We start from the raw sequence: 20,417 nt of genomic DNA, 5'->3' as shown, positions 1-20,417 counted from the left end.
TAGAAAATTCCCTCCTTGCATCTTTGAGCACTGACACGTAGTTGAACATCTTTCTTCATATTCTGAACTGAATTGCTAAGCTCCTACACCTCTAAAAACTTTTTTTCTGCAAATTTCTGCCTTTACTCAATCTCTTAACTTCCTGTGTAGTGACCCTTTGTAATGTCAGAACACTGCTCGAGTTGTGCCCTTGAAGTGGTGTTTTATAGGAGTTTTGATGTGGCTAGAAGGCACGCAGTCTGAAGTAATTTGAAAAAATTGGCATATCTTTATACACTTGAAAAGATAAAAATAGATATATTATGGAGGCTAATGGGGATGGATTACCCTTATCCTTTAATGATAGTGACTTTTAAAGTTTTTTTTTTGTTGTTTTTTTTTTTTAAGGATGCTGTTCATATTAGTGAATCTGCAATGTTTTCTTAGTCCATATACATTTTACCATGAAAAGACTTTTGCATAATTTTACTTACTGTTTTTAGCTGGAGTGATAGCATAGTGTGGTGGCTGGGGAATGAACTGATTTCTGCTGTTGTGCTTTATGAAGAGAGGAGCAAGAAAGAGGAGCTAATTTGTATTTTCCTCAGTGGTTGTCAAGCTCTAGAAAGATTGTAGAGTCAAGAGAGACTGCTGCTACCCACTTGTGTCACATCACATCTTTTGCTGTTTTTTTTTTTTGTTTGTTTGTTTGTTTTTTTTTTTTTTTTTTTTTTTTTAACTTCCCTGTAGATGATGGCAAAGATTGTGGAGGGAGACATAGATTAAAATTTCAGCAAGCAATAGAGTTCTGGCATTTTGGTGTCCCAGGAGCTCTGCATTGTCATGCTGGAAGCAGCTCTCTGTTCCTTGACCCAGGAACAGCAGAAGGTGGCACAGGTACTGCTCCCAGCCTGCCTGAAGGTGGTGGGGGCCATGAAGTAGCTTGGCAGTGAAGAGGAATTAGTGCATTTTTTAAAATTTTATTTTATTTTTGCCAGGAATCTTCAATTCAGGAGAGTCACAAATGTCATCCCGGGGAAGAGGAATGCTATGTCATCTTTTTCACTGTACTTATAGAACCTGGCAGCAGTGGTGAAAGATTCACAGGGTAGTTAAAAGCTCCTCGGATTGATTAATACAGACCTACTGTGCTATGGGGATGTGTGCGCTGAGCAAATGAAAACTAATGGCTTGAAAGCCAGGGTTTATATGTTCAATTTATTGCTCTGTCATCCGTTATGTGAATATGGGGAAGTCACTTAATTTCACTGTGATTTAGTTTACCATTTTGTAAATGAAAATAATATTTGCCTCTGTCACAGATGTGCAACTAGTTCTAGCTCATGCCTTCACTAGTGAAACTGCAGTCTGGCATGGATACTTATTAGGTCAATTAAAGGAGCTGCCATCATATGAGCATTATGGTGTAACAGCAGTGTAGTAAAGCATAGCAGCATTCATAATGCACGTGGCATATATGGCTATTTGCAGTAGTTGAGTGAGGGCATTGTGGAGTTCAGGATAAAGGAACCACTGCAGGGGGATTTTTGGACTATGCTGTACTGTGTGGGTGCATGAACTTGAGCTAGCTAAGTCAGGAGTGCCTCAGATGCTTTTTACATTGTAATTACTGAAATGATTTGGACTTCATTTGCATCTGTAAAGGCTATACGTTGCTGAGATAAACAGCTGGGCAGTGAAATCATAGTATATTGCATAATGTCCTTGAAGTACATGGAATGCAACCAGGGCTGTTGCATGGTGCCACATCTTCAAAAGCACCTGTGCCTTTGGGTAGCAAATTTCCCATTTAATTTTATGCAGGGCACTTGCAATTTTCCATCCTCTTGAGAATGAACATCCAGCAAGAACTCTCAGCACTTTGGGATGTTTTAAATGAGATTGCACAGTCACCGATCAATGCAGGAGTGAATTGGTTGTTATATCAACTTGCATTAGACTACTTGAAGAGAGTTTTATTTTACCAAACTCCATTTGGCACAGGGAGCTTATGTGGAGTGATTCTGAAGTGGGAATCTAACAGGTACTGGGGTATTTATTTTCTTATTTTAATATTTTGATTTTCTTGTCAGCCCATATTTGAGCATCCATTAGCTTGTACTTCTTCTCATTTAGTTTTTCTTTTTAATCAATTTTCTTTAGCTCTTTTCAACTTACTGGATATAGTGGAAACTAGAAAATGCAGTCTGTCCCCCAGAAGTAGTTTACTGTGTTTGCAATTAATTTTTTCTATGGGGCATGAGATACAAGGCGCTTCAAGAGACTGTTTGTTTGATGGATGAACTTCGTGGACAGGATGCTCTTAGCACACCTTGACTGATCCAAAGAAGATGTTTTTTAAAAAAGGGATTTATATGGGAAGAGGGATTAGAAGTCTACCCTCAAGCATTATATTATCAGTGTAGTCAGTCATCTCGTTTTCCACAGTGAATGATTTTGGCCAAAAAGCTGGCATTGTTGCAAAACAACAAAATACAGCTTCAGCTCTTTCCTTTGCAGCTGCTCCTTGCAGGCTGATAGCACTGTATAAATACTGCAGTTGCTTGGGATCACCAATTCAGATGAAGATCAAAGTTGGGCTATGCTTCTCTTTGCATTTCTAAACTCGCATACTGCTGACGCTTATTTCAGTTGAATATTCAGCATATATTTGCTGTTACATTCTCTGCGACTATCCTTGGTAACAGCATGTTGGCTCAGAGCTTTTCCAAGAGCCCTTGTGCTCACAGCAGTATTTTTTTTTATTATTATTATTATTATTGGAAGGTGGAATGATGATAGGTGGGCACTCCATTTTGTTCTGAATTCTTTGGAAGGAGGATGGGTGTATTGGAGCCAATTTCTTCCTTGGTATAGCATCATTCTGGTCCATTAAATCAAAAATGAATTTGGTACATGAGTGCCAATTTTAACAATTGATTTCATAAAGGGAGATGTTTGCCTTGTTAACAAGCGATTCCTGTGTCAATATTCACCACCACCCATCCATCCTCATTGCACCTTTTCAGTTGTCTTGCTCTTCTTGTTTATCCCTCTGTCAAATAAAAGAAAGCTCTGAAAGTAGGAAACATCTTCCTTTTAAGTCAGCAACACTTCTAGCACATCTTGGGTGGACAGACCAGAAAACAGGTAGTGTTTGTTTCTCTCTCTCTTTTTTTTTTTTTTTAATGGATTCATCAGGGAATTTGGGCCCTAGTCAGTGTCAGATGCTGAGCAAGTTCCTTTGTCTTGGCTTCTGCCCCTGGGTTTACTGGCTGTAATATCCAGTTCTAGACAATGTTTTTCATTTTTTCTAATATCTACAAATACCTGCAGGTATAGAAATATGTAGACAGAGTATCCAAATGGGGCACGGCTGCCTGGGGAAAAGTGAGGAAAGTAATCACCTCCTGCTGTCTGTCAAGAAGCCGTGTGATCTTCTGACAGGTAACTGAGACAGGCCACCTGTGGCTAACGTGGCACCTTGAGCGTGTAGTCATTTTATTAAAGGGCATACATAACCGGGAAAAGCAAGTGAGTGGTGACAAGTATGTAGAGAAAACAGCTGCTCGCATTAAATTATGCAGTGGGCTGAGTTTAAAAAGGTAGCCTGTCTATATGCAGGAAGCCAAGTGGCTTGGATCGCCTCGTGTCTGAAGGCTAGTTCTGCCCAAATGAGATGGATGGCTGTGCCCGCAGTACGTGTCCTTGGCTCAGGAGCCTCTTCTGGCCACCAGATGGTATCTCCTCTGTGTCTTGAAGATATAATGGTGGGGGTTTTGCGCTTTTGTTGTTTTTACAATGAATGTTTTAAAAAATGTGAGATTGTTTTGCAGCCCACAGGGATAAGGTTATGCATCACAGGACAGGATGTGGTGTGGGGGTCTGTGAAGTTGCACAGTTTCTTGGGAAACTGGTGGAGGAATGAGTAGGAAGTTGAGAGTCTAACCTCATGTAGGATCACCCCCACTGACTGTTGTGTGCAAGCAGTGATAGGAGAGACCTGTGTTCCCAGAGTGATGCCAGCACGAGTACTGGTTTGGAGCTCTCCAGAAGGGAGCCTGGGAGCAAGCTAGCAGCCAAGCAGTGCAAGTGGTCAGGAGCACAGAGCTTGCTCCCTGCCCTGGTGCTGTATGGAGATGTAGGTATCCCCACAGGATGTTTTAAGGCATGTTTTTCACTGGAAGCAGACATGCTGGTGTGTGTGTGTGTCAGCTGTGAGCTGGTACAGAGGGCAGAGGAATGGGGTTCTTGGGAACCTACGAAATTTCCCTGTATAAATAAAATTGCTTTCTCATAAACAAAGAGGAAGTTGTTTGGTCAAAAAGTAATAATATTGAACTTTAAGTGAGGTTGCTGGAAGTGTTTATACTTTGTTACTTAAAAACAGCAACAGAGTGAATAATGTTGATAGTACTGCAGAGCTCAGCACTTGTGGGGAGGGGCAGAAAGTCTGGGGATGATCTTCCACTGGGAAAGTATTTTCAGAGAATTTACTTGAGTTACAGTTTGGTTTCCAAAGCAGTCATTGGAAGGACTTTTATGTGCTTTGGGAACTGGACTTCACTGACCAGAGGCAGACCCCCTTGGCTGCTCCTCCACTCAGGGAGCAGCGCTGTGGTACCTGGAGTGGCACCAGACCTTTTACTCTGCTGACTGTGGGGTCGCTCCCTATGCAGGGATCCCCAGTCCCCCTTTCACTAGCACATAGCTCCTCTGTGTTGTCCTCTGGTATGCACGACTTGTTGCATCCCTACTTTAATGAGGTAACAGTTATCCAGGAGAAGAAAGGGAACCTACAGGTTTCCTTCTTCCCATTGCAATGATAGAGAGACTTTCGTAATGGATGGGAAATACCAACTTGATCTTAATGGGCACTAATTGAATGCAGGTTAACTGGTTATTTTTCCCTGTCTCTTCACTGCTGTCACTTTAATAACAAGATCTATTTGATCTGAATATTGAATCAAACCAGGCAGGGATTTTTCCTACTGGGTTCAGCAGGTGTGTGGCTATATGATTCCTCAGGCACGTGAAAAGCCATGTAGTCTAGATGTGTCCAGTAGCTCGAATGAAATTAGCAGGATATTAATGACGTGAAATCAATTTTTATTCTACGGTGGTGTGCTAAAGCTTCAAATCTCTTATGATATGATGTTAGTAATACAAGTCAATGATAAGCTACTCTTGAAATACATTAATTAACTAGCACAAAGGTCATTTCCACTTACTGTTACCCCAAATTGCATATCAGCTGAGCAGTGCTGATAGATATTTACATAGGGATTCATGTACCAGATTCTGTTTTCTAGGATTAAATTTGTGCAGATTACTCAAGCAAACCATCTCATTTTATCTCAGATGTGCAAGAAATGTTTGCAACTGCCAATTTTGCCTATTAAGTTGACAAATTATTTATTAAATGAGGATCAAAGTCTAAATATGATCCTGTATAGGTTTGTTAAACCCAGGTGATATTTTCAAGAAATAGTTTGCCTTGCAGAATTTCTTGTAACTTGGCATTTCTTCTCTTTCTGTCTCCATTATCTATAAAACCCAGAGTCAATAAGGACTCATAGATGGGGTAATTTCTGTGAAGCAGATGGGTTTTTGTGCCTATAAGAGTTTTCTTGCAGCAGTCATTTGCAGTAGTCAAGGTATTTTAGAGCATGAATGGAAAGCTGTTAATTTATTGCTTAGTTTTTATCACCGAATTTACATATATGCTGAGATAACATACTGATGGTATTTCTGCCTGAAAATGTAGAGGTTGTTGACTTTGAAATTTTGTTATTAAACTCCTGTATCAGAAATTGTAAAGAAAACCAAAAGGTTTTCTTGCTTTTCAGAGCAATATTTTATTGGTTATTCTAGTTTAAATGAGTTCACTGATTCCTTTGTGATATATAGGAGCTATTCTCTTTGCAGCCTCTGGCTTTGGGGGGAGTTTGAGGAGCCTGATCAGATAAGAGGGAGATAAAGCTCACCACAGTTCAGTACGTTTTGTCTGTGGCTGCTTATCTAGTCCAGCATGATTATGTTTCTCCAGAAAAAGAAGAGCTATTATAAAGAATAAAATAATAAGAAAATTTGAAAGAAAAAAAAAAAAAAAACAGAGCCAAATGCATCCTCTCCTTTTAGCATCCGTGTCTTGGTATTTTTTCTGGAGGTTTTAGTTTAAGGCTTCGTAGGCTATCTTACCCACAAACAAAAAGTTACAGACTACTGGTTTGCTCCTTGTGTGTGTTCGAGTCAGAGAACATTTAGCACAAATGGTTTTCAAGTGTTATTACTTGCTGATGTGGAGTCTAGGTTACTGCAAGGATGGTGACTGTCAGAAAAGTAGCCATGGGATAATAGCATCTTTTTAAACTTCAGGGACAGTTTTATTTATTTACTTATTTATTTTGAAAACACACATATGGATTTTGGTTGCTGGTGTGTGGATGTGTGCTGGTATGCGTTAGCCATTGGTAAACGGCCTGTAGGAGTGAGATGCTGACAGTGTTCTGAGGTAACAATTGGTGAGGATCTGTTCTGGAGACTGCATGTGTACTTTTAATTTTTTTTAAAACATAAATTAAATGTCAGTTTTCACCTTTCTCTGCCCTGCATAACAGAAACAGCCATAGAAGAAGGAGTTGGATTCTCTTCTGGTCAGTGCACCACAAACATTTACTTAGGCTCAGAGGGCAGAGGCTTTTTTTTTTTAAAAAAAAAAAACCAAAACTGTTTCTGCTTGATTCTTGAGTACAGAAGGCTGGCATGGAGGAAAAATGCTGTTTTAAAAAAAAAGTCAGTAGGATCTCTTGAAAAATTAGTGATGTGATTCTTTCCTGCTGGGGTAAGGGTTTTTTTGTTGTTGTGGTTTTTGTTTTTTAATATAATGTTTTTGAGTGGTAGCACTTATCAGTGCAGCTTTTTTTGCAGTGCAGCAGGCCAAATAACGTTTTAAAATTCTGCCTGGGAGGAAGAGGGAAATTCCTGCTCTCACTGGGATCGTCATTAAAACCCAGTGAATGTTTAGTTCTTCTTGGCTTCTTGAGCTCACAGGGATTCCTGAGTGGACTGTCTAGAGCTTTGCAAGACTTGATGTTGTTTGGATTATGGACATGTGTCCTCTTGGGGTATAATGAAACCACTGACAGGCTGCTCAGAGGCCACCGGTGGCTTGAGATGTTCCCGGCAGAGCCATCACCTGTGTTGGCTGGATATGGACAGGCAACCTCGAGGTGAATAGCTCAAAGCTATAAAGAATGACCAGTTCCCATGGTCGTTCTGTCTTTAGCTCTGCTCTTTTAAATTGTATAGATGGGGATGTGAAAACATATAGACAGGCAAAATAAACAGTCCAACTACCAAAGCAGCACAATGACTGCCAGGTTTAATTTCTGCCAAGGCTTTGCTTCTTTCCTGTTGTTGCCTCTCCAGTACTCGGTGTAATCAATTAACATCTACTCTTTATTGATGCTGGCCGCCAAATACATAACTGTTTTCTGCTGCCACTTGAGTACTCTGTATTTGAATATCAGGCTTTTTTTTTTTTTTTTTCTCGTTGCAGAAAAGCCAGGGAAAACAACTGTTTGAAGAACACACTCACTGCAATCAGTAAAAGTTGAAAATGGTTGCAAATAATATCCAGATTTGTCATTTGATTATTTGGCAGTGTAGTTTGCCAACACAGGGAGAGCTATTAAATATGGACTTCATGGTCCAGCTGCTCCTCTCCCCCCCTTAATTACCATCAATAGTATCTATTGGGCCTCTATAGCTTATATACAAATAAGGTTGGAGTTCTAAAAAAATCTAGAGTTCTTAGCTTACAGTGATTTTCATAGTAAGGTAGTAATCATAAAGGAATGTGCATAACTAAATGTTCTTCTGATTTGTTTGGATTATTCCTTAAAACTGAGAAATAAAAATTAGTGTTTTCCTGCATGCAAAGCTTACACGAAGTCCACCTATCTATATTTTTGTGCACAGTGAGTTGAGATCAGCAGTAATGCCATACTTGCTACTAAAATAAGCGTGACAACCGAGGAAGGACACCCTGTCATTTTTCAGATGCATTCACACAATTTATGTTTGGGCTATAGGAAACTGAATTAACCATCATTTTATAAAGATATATAAATAAAATTATTTAAGACATGTTGGTAGTAAGAGGGGAAGATGCCAATTGTCTTGAAGGAAATTATTAACACTGTGAACCAAAATGAAAAGTATGAGTTTACCTTAAAATGCATCTCTACCCCTCCTGTTGCTTGTCTTGTTACACCGGAGTAGCTGAGAAGCTTCAAGATGCACCGTGGTGGGAAATCCTGAAGTGTCAGAAAAGATCAAGTGAGCTAGCAGTAGAACAACACCACAATTTGTAAATGAGAACGTTCAAAGTGAATAATGCAACGAGTGCACACAGCTAAATAATGCTGCAGAGGGCTCTTTGACTAGAAATTGGAAATTTCTTCTTTAAAGGGCACCGCTCAATTAAAAGTTAATTCCAGTTGTTTTCTTTTAAAATATGGATGATCTCAGATGTAATGTGAGGGGTAAACATGGTCTTTCCATAATGCAGGTGAAGCTGAAACTTGGGTGACCTGATGAATGCTCTCAGCTCTGCCTTGGCTTGTCATTGCCTTCAGGAAGTTACAGAAAATCTCTACCTCATTAAAATGACTGTAGATACAGAGCCTAATTGTTTAGCGCCTTCAAATCAAGACTGAGAAAGGCTGTGAAAATGCACATCAGTGTAAATCATCCCAAGTGCTGTAATTTAAAATGTTTTACCCTTCACCGTTTGTGCTATTTGATTTTTTTTTTTTTTTGTATCTAATCATTATGCTTAAAGAATGTATTCCATTTCCTTTTTCGCTCATGACCTGGGACAACAGGGCAATGTCTGGGCTTCTAGCAAAAAACAGAATGGCAGTAGAGTATAATTTAGAAGAACTTTAATAGGAGTTAAAGTTAATTGTTAAAATTAACATCCTTTAAATTTAAAATAGTGTCTAAACTGGTCTGAACATCTGTTATATGTGTGTATTATATGCTGAGGCATTTTGTCGCCTTTGGAAATGTGAGAAGTCTCTTCTCCCTATAAATGAGGGAGGTGGCTTGATGGTGATTTTTTTTTTTAAGCAAGGAGTCTGTAGGTCAAGTATCCATGTATATATTTCAAGCATATTTCGACATTTCTGTCTCAAATTTTAATAAAATATTGGTACTTCCAATGTTAAAGCACCTCTGCTCATGGAACAGTTGTGGAGCTGGTGTCTACAAGCGGTGGTGTTACCCCCTTAGGCCGGTGAGGGCTGTGACATGACTCCATCTCGTCTCCTTGCCTCCTCTAACATGCAACTTGTCAAATGTGCTGGTGGGAGAAACTTTTAAAATGCAGCATTAGATGTAGGATGTAAAGCATCATCCCTGCACTGCGACCATATGATTTTTTTAAAACAAATGTCTTTGGCTGGAGCCTGGCATGACCTGGCGGAGATAAGGCAGCGCTTTCCGTGTGCTTTTAGAGGACAGTTGAGCCTGGTGGTTGGCCTGGAGCTTGCTGGCTGTGTGATGAGGAGAAAGGAGCAAAGCTGCTTGCTCTGCACTCGTCCTGGAGAGCAGAGGGCTGAGGGATGGTGCTGCCACTGCCTCACCAACCTCCCTCTGTGGGCTTTCTGCTCGGCCCTAGAGGCTGTGGCTTGTCCTCGCGTTTTAGTGGGGTGTCACTGCAGCTGAAGTCCAGAGTGTGGTTCCCCCATATTGTCCTTGTTCCTTCATTGCGTGTCCTTCACGTGCTCCCTGCAGCCTGGGGTGGCTCTGACTTCTGTTCTTGTCTCCACAGCCCCAGCAACGAGAGGCAAACATGGCCCAAGCACCTGCTGACCCTGGCAGCGCGGAACCTGCGGACCCTGAGGAGAGCTCCCCGAACATGATCGTCTACAGAAAGGTAAGGAGCGGGAGCTGCTTACAGGAGCCTGCTCCTCTCTGGCTGTTGGCTCATGAAAGGATCCTTGTCCCTTCTGAAGACAAAGCTGTATTGCCATCTGCTTGGATCCATATCTGAAATATTTTCAGTAAAGTAGGTGTTTTGAACTATAGCATTTGAGAGCTCAGAAGTATTCCATTCAGTGGAAGCATTTATGCTTATTAGTATAAACTGGTTGGTGAAAGACTTATAATGATGTAACATGAAAACCATAACTTCTTGTGAAGGGTTGTGATGCAACATTATTAAGTATTGTTCAAGTTTACTGAATGTAGCTAAAATAATTGTACATGCTTCCAAGCTTTATCACACTAAGCCTAGAGCAGCTGGCGTGTAACAACCTTCTCATATGTTTTTTCTATTTTTCAAATTGCACTTGTTGTTACATAATTTACAGTTTGATTCTTCGCAGGTAGATGTTATTACTTCCTGTTGCATTGCTTAAATTTAAGAGAATCCTTTCAAGTGCTAGTGAAATATGTATTAGGCAAAGGTAAAATAACAGCAGTGCACAATGTCAGAAACCATTTTTTTCCACAATGATAAAGTGTCTTATTCTGAAGCACTCCAGAGGTGGTATTAAAGCTGAAGGAGAACAATCTATTTGCTAAGACAGTATTTTACTCTGGGGTAGGCTAATATATTATCTATGAAATTGGGTCTCTGTAATTTAATGAAAGCATGTAAATATTTTTTTTTTATTCAGTCTGCAGAATGTTTCTTATGTAGCACGTGGAAGTGCTGGATAGTTCCGACAAAAGTAAAATCTCTTGTGTGGCTCAAATAAGCTACTATTCTGTTAACTTGGGAGCTACAATGCTAGCTCAAATCAAGTATCCCTATGTAGTACAATCCTGGGTTAAATATATATATAATAATTTTTTTAAATCATTTCTACACCTTAGCAAACAGCTACAGATAACTAAAATGTGCTGGGTATGCATCATACTGTTTTTTTGCTTGCGTGACTGCAATCTTGATGACTTTCATATGCTGAGAAAATAATTTAGGTTTCATACAAGAGCATGAGTTGTTTAAAGTGTTACTTTTTGATAACCGTGATTTTGGTTTAGTAGCTGCATATTTGGTTTGGAATCTGGAATTGTTAACATGGGAAAATTTTCTGGGTAATGTGTAGGCTTGTTTGTTTTGAATGTGTTATGAACACACTTCGGCTGCTAGTTTGGAAGTAGCAGTAGCTGGTTAGTCAGATTGTCTTTCTAGAACCTGTTCGCTGAGAGGTCCTACAGCAGCAGATGGAAGCAGATCTGGGACATGAAAGGAGTTTCTGGTTGCATGGTCTAGAATTAGGGCACTGAATTTCTTCTGCAGAGAACTCATTTACCGATGTTTGGAAACATTACTTATTTTGTTTGACTGTGTCTCAGTTTCTGTTCATCTCATGGCATTTCTGTTTAAGGATTTCTCCATTTCTTTGCCTGTTACTGTTTGACTATTGTCACTATAGAATAAGGCTTGCGAATTTGGTGTCACAAAAGGGGAGTGCACTCATGCCATTGGATTCCTCTCTCCATACCGATGTTCCCTAGATGTCAGTATTATCGGCCCTTTGTAACACAGTCATCTGTCAAAATATGTGGTTAGCTTTTACGATGGCATGCCCCATGCACTGTTTAATAATATGGAATTCTGTATTTTTAACAAATGGACATCTGTCAGTTTTTTGTGTGTGTTGAGGGTTTTTGTTTGTTTGTTTGTTTTTCTTTCATGAGTAAGGTTAATATAAACTGTTTTTTGAAAAAACATTTATTTCTATTGGTGATTAACTTTCTGAACCTAATTTACTATTGGATATTAGTTATATATTATGCATCAATTATATGTCCCTTAGTGTTGAGAAACCATATGCAAAATCTGAGAGACTTCATTCTTCTGATTATCTCTACTCTCTCCAAATGAATGTTTAGCTCTGCCTCTCTAATTTCTTTTCAAATGGCTTGATTACTACTAATGAATGAGAAAAAACACTGCACTGGACTCCCGGAAATACACAACACAATCTGCCCACATACCATACAATTTAGAGTTGGTATCAGTTGGGTCATACAAAAAAGAAAAAAAGTTTTGGTTTTCATGATAACAATCCTAAGATGTGATTCTTGATCTCCCTGAAGAAGAAATAAAGGGGGCCTTCAGTAACAGGACAGAGTCATTCCTGCTCTTAGTGTCAGCTGTTCTGTTGTTTGCCATAGCTGTCATGCCCCTAGAGGTAGGGTTTGTTTTTTTGGAGGGGTGTGAGGTGGAGGATGGTGGTGGGGGAAGCCCTACATGTACAGCCTCAAATTGTTCATGCTTTCTTTACTGAGGCTCACTGAAGTCTCTTTGAAGCTCAAAAGTCATGAGGGTGGTTGTGGTAGCCTGCCTTTCTTTACAGTTGCTGGCAAGAGATGTGTGCATTTGAATAACAAGTCAGACCTTGGATGATGGTGAATGCCCCTTTGGAGCAACCTCTGTCTGTTTTGTTTATGGAAAATAGCCTAGAACCGTCTGTTCTCTTTACTTAGGTACGTAAAGCTAAGTGGAATGAATTTTGGCCATGCAGAACAAAATAAACTAATTTATTTTGACTCCAATTAGTTTGTGATATTCTCTATGGACTCCTGCAAGCAAACTGACTCTTAACTGCTTTGATTGTTACAGCAGATGGTCTCAATGAGACATGTCTTATTTTCTTCTACCTTCAGGGTTAACCTTTTGGGGGCTGATATTTATCAAATTTTGAGGCATGTTATTTTTGAATGCAAAGTGTTCCGTGTTGCCCTGCTGTTCTGGAAGACATCTGTGTGTGAATTAGTAGTGCAGGTGCACTCATTAGTGTGAGTGGTGGTGGGGGTGTGATTTACCTCACCCTACACTTGTTAAGATGAATTGTACCCTAAACTACGTGAGATGTACTGACTAGGTCCCTACTGATTTTACTGGATGCTCTGACATCCAGCTTCCAGGTGATTATGTCATGCGGTAGACATCTATAATTAGGTAAGCTGCATTCTGCTCCTAGGATTTGGGCTGCCTTGCATCTCCCCGTGTGTCTCAGTACTTAGTCCCCAGCTCCAAGCTGGTTATAGGGCTGTGGGTAGCATTGCCACAGGGGCTTTGCTGTTGTTTGTCTTTGTGCGGCATATCGATACGCAAGGGAAAATGTCAGGGTGCCCCCAACATTGCATTGCAGTGTAAGTACTGCTCTCTGTGTAAAAAGTGAGAGCTGTGTTTTCTTTGGTCTGCCAAAACATCTGGAGAAGATGCTGATGTGTTTTGGATTACTACTGGAGGAGTGGTACACAATACCTGAAAAGACTTTGAAATGCACTGACCTCCTCTTCATGCGAGCAGATCTCCCTGCACAAGGGCTTTGCAGGTGTGAGCAACATCCCAGTCTTCACTGCAGTCTGTGAGCATTGTGTGGGTGCCACAGCATGGAAGAAAAACATGCTGTGGAAAGCCAGTGAGAGGAGAAAAACACACTCCAAGCAAACGGTAACAGAAAATACCAACTCATTGTAAGCGCCTGTCACTATGCTTTGAAATTGAGCCACCCTTGATTGCTTTTCTGGCTTCCAGGCCCTGTTCACTCTGTCCCAGGGGCCCTTTGGCTTATTATTCCAATAATTCTGGGACTGAAAGTTCACCTTCTCCAGCCTCTAACAAAAAATGAACTGCTCATGGACACCTTCTGGCACTACTAGACAGCTTATTACCAAAACAGTTTGGCAAATCAAATCTCCTTAGAGAAAAGACTGGGAAAATTGTCATGTTGTTTTTTTTTTAAAAAAAAAAAAAAAGGCAAAATACTTTGGGCTTGGCTGAATAGGAACTCAAAATACCAATAAGGAAGATTTGTTTAGGTGTACCCGGGGACTATAACAAGAAGGATGAAAACACAGATGAAACGGGTAAGAGTTCATAAACTTCACTGTTGGAGATCTTTAGAGCTATTCTGAGCTCGCATGCTCTGAGGGATGTCAGAGGGTGTTGTCAAAGAAATGACCTGGGTTATGCAATGGTATGTTTCCATCTCTGCAGTTTAACTTTGCTGGACACATCTGCTATTTCAGTCAGCAGTTAGTGAGTTAACTCTGAGTTTCATGGTTATTCATCGTAAATCTTTTAAACAAGCAGGAAAATCTAATTTCCAAAGGCAATTACTGTTCTAAGTAAATATAATACAAACTTGCAGCTGCCACAAGATGCTTTCAGAAAATCTGAGTTTTTTTTTTTTTTTTTTTTTTTTACCTTCAGTATTTGGCAGCATTATTTTCTTCTTAAACTCTCATGTAAGATCTGATTTATAATCATCTTAAGAATGGGCCCCTCGCTACAAGAAGGACATCGAGGTGCTTGAGCGGGTCCAAAGAAGGGCGACGAAGCTGGTGAGGGGCCTGGAGAGCAAGTCCTATGAGGAGCGGCTGAAGGAGCTGGGCTTGTTCAGCCTAGAGAAGAGGAGGCTCAGGGGTGACCTTATCGCTCTGTATAAGTACATTAAAGGAGGCTGTAGAGAGGTGGGGGTTGGCCTGTTCTCCCATGTGCCTGGTGACAGGACGAGGGGGAATGGGCTAAAGTTATGCCAGGGGAGTTTTAGGTTAGATGTTAGGAAGAATTTCTTTACTGAAAGGGTTGTGAGGCATTGGAACAGGCTGCCCAGGGGGGTGGTGGAGTCACCATCCCTGGAAGTCTTCAAAAGCCGTTTAGATGTAGAGCTTAGGGATATGGTTTAGTGGGGACTGTTAGTGTTAGGTTAGAGGTTGGACTCGATGATCTTGAGGTCTCTTCCAACCTAGAAATTCTGTGACTCTGTGACTCTGTAAGAAGAAGCAATCTTATGTTAGCAGCTTTTTTCCAGGCAGCTCCCAATGTTCCAGTCAAGGCAGATACCTGGAGAGTTGCTGTGAGAATGGGCCTAAGGTGGTGATGGTGGGGGAAGGAAGAGCAGACGCTTGTGAAGACAGAGTAGAAGAAATGTACGGACCACAAAGCAGAAAGATGGCAGAAAGGGGCTTTTGTTAAAATTAGGTTTTCACATTAAAAACTATTATGCAGGTATTTGGACCTGGTCAAAAAACAAGAGTGCTATTTGTTTGCTCTTAATTTGTGCTCAATAGCACAAACATTGATCTTAGTAGATCAATGTCCAAGCAAGCAAAAGCGCACAAAACCATAAGGGGATAGTCCAAGGGATGACATTGTGGCAAAGAAAGGAAAAGCTGCTGTGTGTGTAAATGAGATTATATCTATGCATGAAACTTTTATGTGTTATTAAATGAAAGCAGTCTGCAGCTTTTTGAGGTTTCCTGAGTCTTTCAAGGTTTCTTGGTGTTCTACTGAGAGGCAGCAGCTCATCTCTCTTGCACCTTGAAGTGCCACTGGATTCATTATTTGTAAGGATTTCTGTTTTTTTCAGAGCAAAACGTCTGTGCTGTTTACATTAGATATTGGAAAAACAACCCCTCACCTAAGAAATAGCCAAAAATATAAATGCCTTTTAGGCATTTAAACTGCTGGATACTTTTGGCATTTTTTAAAATTCGTCCCTTGAGTTATATTTCCAAGATTTTTCTGAGTAGAGGCTTTGGGCCTGATTTTTGTACATGAAATCTGAGATTTGGACATAACTGCTTCTGCTTTGCAACTGGTTTTAAAACTTAAAAATCAGGATAAAATGCATGAGTTGATACCACTGCAGACTTATATGCTTCAAGTTTTTCCGAAGGATTTGCCTATGCAGATGGTAGACATTAGTTTAAGACATTTTAAGCAATTTTGCACTTGACATTTCCAAATTTCTACCCTTTTTCCACACTAAAAGCAATAACCCAGGATTAGATTAGGATTGAATTTGACAGTATTTGTCGGTACTTCAGGAGTAGAAACACATCTTTTTTTATAAGTAACCCCCAAACCAGATTTGTTAATTTTGGAAAGTAAATTTAACCCCGGCCTTGTTAGCAAGATTAATTAATATGTGAGTTATGTGTCAGGGCAGCTTTACCTCTGCACTTCTGTATTGCACACAGAAAAGCAGGTTGCTGTCAACTTTTGTGTGCAGCCAAGGCACAAGAGTATTTGCAAGTATGAATTAACTATTACTTAAAAAGCTTGCTAATTTTTTTTAACAAAGTGATTTGTCATGTCAGTAGCTTCCGCTGCGTGGGGTGGTGCTAAGAGGAATTGCAGCAGTGGTGTCAAGTTCAGCCCTACAGAGACAGAGAAGCTGTGCCATGGGAGACAAAGAGCAGGGATGGCTGGGTCCAGTTAGGAGCAGTGGAAAAGAGAAACCCAAGTACGCTGGTAAGTCATAGGAGAAGCATAGTCTGGTGCGTTGTGGTGATGGAGAAAACAAATAAAAGCTCAGTGTGTGTTGGAGAAGTGTATCCAGGGGTGTCAATAGCATTACGCAAAGAGCCAACGATGGACCCTCATTTAGGTCATGGTGTAGTCTTCTCTTGTCATCTCCTGCCTTAAGAGATCATGACCTGATTATACAAGATGGACTAGAAATGAGCAGTGTAGTTAGCTGAGCAAAGAAAGGCAGGAGACGTAATTACTCTGCAAGAGTACTCTTAATTCCTAATTCTAAGAAAAGCGGAGCTCTGCAGCAGCCACTGCACGGAGTGCAAGGAGGCTAACAGTTTTTAGGATGGATGTCAGTATGTTTTTGAATAGTACCGTGTGACGTGATTCCTCGCAAAAGTGGAGAACATAGTGAGCCAAGAAGTTGTTCTAGCCTTACATATGTACCTTCCTCAGTTTACCTTGGATGGGGGCTGGGATACCTGCAAACATGTTTTATTCATGCAACAGCAAGCAGTTTGCACATGTGCAGGTGCCATTGAACAGCACTAATGCCGCTGACCTTGGCTGTGGATGTTTGGGGAACCTTGGGGTGTGGCTGGGGACTGTGGGCCTGATTGCTGGTTAGACATGTATGAATGATCAGTTCTCTAAGGCATTAGTGTAAAAACATGAGAAATCAGTGCTCAGAGGACTTTAGAAGCAGATTTGCATCATTGTCTACACACAAATGAAACTGCCACTTAAGTGGCAGAAGTGGTTTGTTTTGTTTGTTTGTTTGTTTTTTCAGGTGGAGGCAATCCACCTACAGGGAGGGCTTGTGGGCACTTCGTAGTTTGTTGTTTCTGTCCATTTCTTTGTTTTGTTTTGAGGAAACAGCTGAGCCTTAGCTAAGGTTGAAGATCCAACTGAGTAGGTGGTGTGCAAAGTTAAAAATAAGGAAATGCATGTAATGTGGTAGGTAGACCCTCTAACTATTGCCTTTTTTCTCTTTTTATCTACACCCACATCCAGATGCACATACTTTTATGCTGTTGAGGTAATGAGGATAAACAACCTTTATATTTTTCCTGGCTATAATGGTTAGCATTATATAAAATATGTAAGTTACAAATGTTTCCATTCAAATTATTCTGCTTGCACAGAATAATTCCTCACATTTTTGCCCACATGGATCTGTCTGTCTGTTCTTGGAAAAGGTGGCCTTAGCTCTAGTGTATTGTGTCTGTAGTTAGGGATTTTGCTGATAATCCTGTAGCCTTTTCATTTTTTCTGTAGTTTTCTCCATATTCAGAGTAAGTTGTTGGATTTAAATTTGTTTATTTAGTTTTCTTTCCTCTCTGCCTCATCTTTTCTTTGTTCCTCTCTGTAACTGAAACAAACTGTCTCTTGCACCCATCAGAGTCTAATTACCGTGATCTATTACTTTAGCTGTTCTCAGAGGCAGAAAAAAGACGTGCCAGGACCAAAAGCTATGACAACTTCAGAGTGTATTTTTAGCAAAGCAACCAGTGCAATTTTAGAACATAGATAAAAAGGGAAGGTTCAGCTAGAGGGTAAGATTATCCTGTTCTAGCTGTAGTGTCTATTTGGTGGCTCGCATTTTTGGGAAAAAAAAAAAAAGTTCCCTTCTGCCTCCCCCGAGAATCTTTCCCATGTTGTTGTCAGCATTTTAAGTTATGGTTTTGGAGTATTTTCATTATGTTTGATTTACTTTTGTATGTTGTTTTGGGCAAGATGCTCAGTAGAAGTGTTTTCTTTCTGCCCAGAGCTTTATTTAGTCATGGGATTGTTTCGTTTCACAACAAAAACTTAGAGAAAATAGTGCTGGAGAAACTGCACAGGTTGACAGTCAGTGTAAAAGTTCTTTTCTGGGGGTTTCTGTTGCAAAATAGATCATAGCAATGGAAATGGGTCTGCGGTTCAGTAGACTATCATCTTTCTTGTGACCAGGACTCAAACTGGGTGGCTCCTAAGTCAAAGAAAAACAAAATCCGAAATCTCCGTGTAAATTCAGTGTATTGGAGCTGTGTACTTGCACGTTCATAACCAATTCAGCCGGCCTTCCTTTTCAGTTCCAGGTTGTTATGTCAGGCACTATCTTAAAGTACACTGTGTGTACGTGGCGGGGCTGCGTGCCGTGTAGGGGAAAGCTGTTCACATTTTCACTGTGCTGGAAGCAAACTTGGGTTAGCCCAAGGCGAGGGTGACAGTGGTGCTAATGAAATGCTACAGCATGAACTCAGTAGATCATGATAGTTGTAGCTATGCCAGGGGGCAAACATATATTCCTTGTTGTTCTCCCAGTCTTTTAGGCCCCATTATTCTTCTCTGCCCTCAGTTTTTCTTTGTTTCTCTTTTTAATTGTGTCATTCCGAGCCCTTACTTCTTCCTTGTTGTTCTCATCAGGGAAAAACTGCTCAGTTCACGCAGTTCAAATCAAATCAGGACTGAAGTGGTTTATGTGTTTATTAGAGACATAATAAACTAGCAATCAGTGAATTATATAAGGAGGATCAATATTCAGCATTACAGTGGATAAAATACAATACAGGACACCTACACACTGCTGATACTTAACTGAGGCTTCCCCAACGCCTGTCTGTAATTCCCCCCCCAAACAGTGCTTGCACACAAAGCTACTTGTCCCCGGTCATCCCAAGTGTGTGGGTGAGGGACACCCTGTCCCCATGGGGCACAGCCCTGGCCCTGGGTCACTCCCCACATCCCCAGGGTCCCTGTGCTGTTCCCAGCCCCACATGATGGGGGAGCCCCCTCCCTGTGGCAGGGTGCTCGGAAGCGGGGGTCCTGGTGTCCCACCCTGAGGGCTCTGCACACCGTAAAATGTAGTCAACTCAGTCGTTGCCATCTACTGTGTTGTCTCAAGGGGGGGAGGGAGGGGGAAAAAGAAGTGAAATAATAATCAAGAAGCAACGATATTACCAGTTTTAGGACACATGCCAAGGAGGGAAAAAATAGATTTACAGCAGGAGGCTTCCCCAGCTGATTGTAAAATCTGGTATACATGCCTGTGTGTGTCTGTAGATGTGAGAGTGTGTGTGTGTGTGTGTATATATATCTCGGTGGTCCATGGCTTGATATCTACCTGGCGACCAAATAGTAAGGCTTAAAAGAACTGAGGAAATCCTTCTACTTCCTTTTGCTTCTGCCTCTAGCTCGAGTCAGCCTGGCTTTGATGATAAATTCATGAGAACTGTAATGGGGAAAAAAATGCAGCCCATCTTTCTCCACCTATCGAATTGCATGGCTGCTTTCTACTTACTACGTTAACATATATCTATGTATATACTTGTTGTCCCTTAAGAAACCTTCATAATCACTGGGTTTTACTGTTGCTGACTCTCGTGGTTCTGCCTCTGAGACTCGCAATGCTTGGCGCTTCACCAAGTACTAAGATGAAAATAAAGCATGAGTAGTTTTGGTTATTACAGTTTTGAAGGAATAAATGTTCCCCCAGAGCTCTGGAAACTGGAAGGCACTTCACATTAAAACAAAGCAGGATCCTTTTTAAGTACTCTTTGGCTGTTTGTTCTTTTGTTGCTCTGAATAGCTTGAATTGCCAGCTCTTATCTCTATTAATCATGTCTTTGCTCACTGAGGTAAGAAATCTTTAGAAGAACTGGTTATAGTGACCCACCTGACTTCTTTCAAATGCAGTGATAGAACACGGTGGAAGTCAGTCTTCTTCCATCTCCCATATCTGCTCTGTGTATGTCACAGCAGATCGGAACTGTAGGTCCGCAGGAGGTGCAGTTAAAAATTTTGCCATTAGTAGTAGTAAATATGGTCTTGTTTTTTTTTTTTTTTCTTTTTTTTTTTTTTTTTAGACAATACGCAAACACTGTCTTTTCATGTTAGGTTCTCGTTGCTGCAGGAACAAGGCCATTCTTTTGTACGAGGGGGGAAATGGTACTAGACTCTTCTCCATGAGAAATGCTGCACTTTCTATTGCATTAATGTCAAGATCTACTGATGTTTCTGCTGGCCATGAGTTAATCTGCTCAGAACAGGTATCAGTGCGATGTTTCAATGTCTCTGGAAGCCAGAAGAAGAAAAATTGCATAACCCACTATACCAGCATACTTATGGAAGGAGTAGGGACTGTAGGTAGTGTTTTATATCT

General features: G+C 40.6%; 1 protein-coding gene across 2 annotated transcripts in view; it reads left to right on the top strand.

The window, feature by feature from the left end:
- Positions 1–20,417, top strand: part of RGS6 (regulator of G protein signaling 6) — a 275,173-nt gene that overhangs the window by 18,596 nt on the left and 236,160 nt on the right. For both annotated transcript variants that reach the window (XM_072038829.1, XM_072038830.1), the window contains exon 6: positions 9,821–9,925. In XM_072038829.1, the coding sequence (XP_071894930.1) occupies positions 9,821–9,925 (105 nt within the window). The remainder of the gene's footprint in view (positions 1–9,820; positions 9,926–20,417) is intronic.

Source organism: Anas platyrhynchos, chromosome 5 (genome assembly GCF_047663525.1).
Source record: "Anas platyrhynchos isolate ZD024472 breed Pekin duck chromosome 5, IASCAAS_PekinDuck_T2T, whole genome shotgun sequence".
Lineage (NCBI taxonomy): Eukaryota > Metazoa > Chordata > Aves > Anseriformes > Anatidae > Anas > Anas platyrhynchos.
Note: the sequence above shows the minus strand (reverse complement) of the source record. Positions and strands in the feature narration are given on the sequence as shown.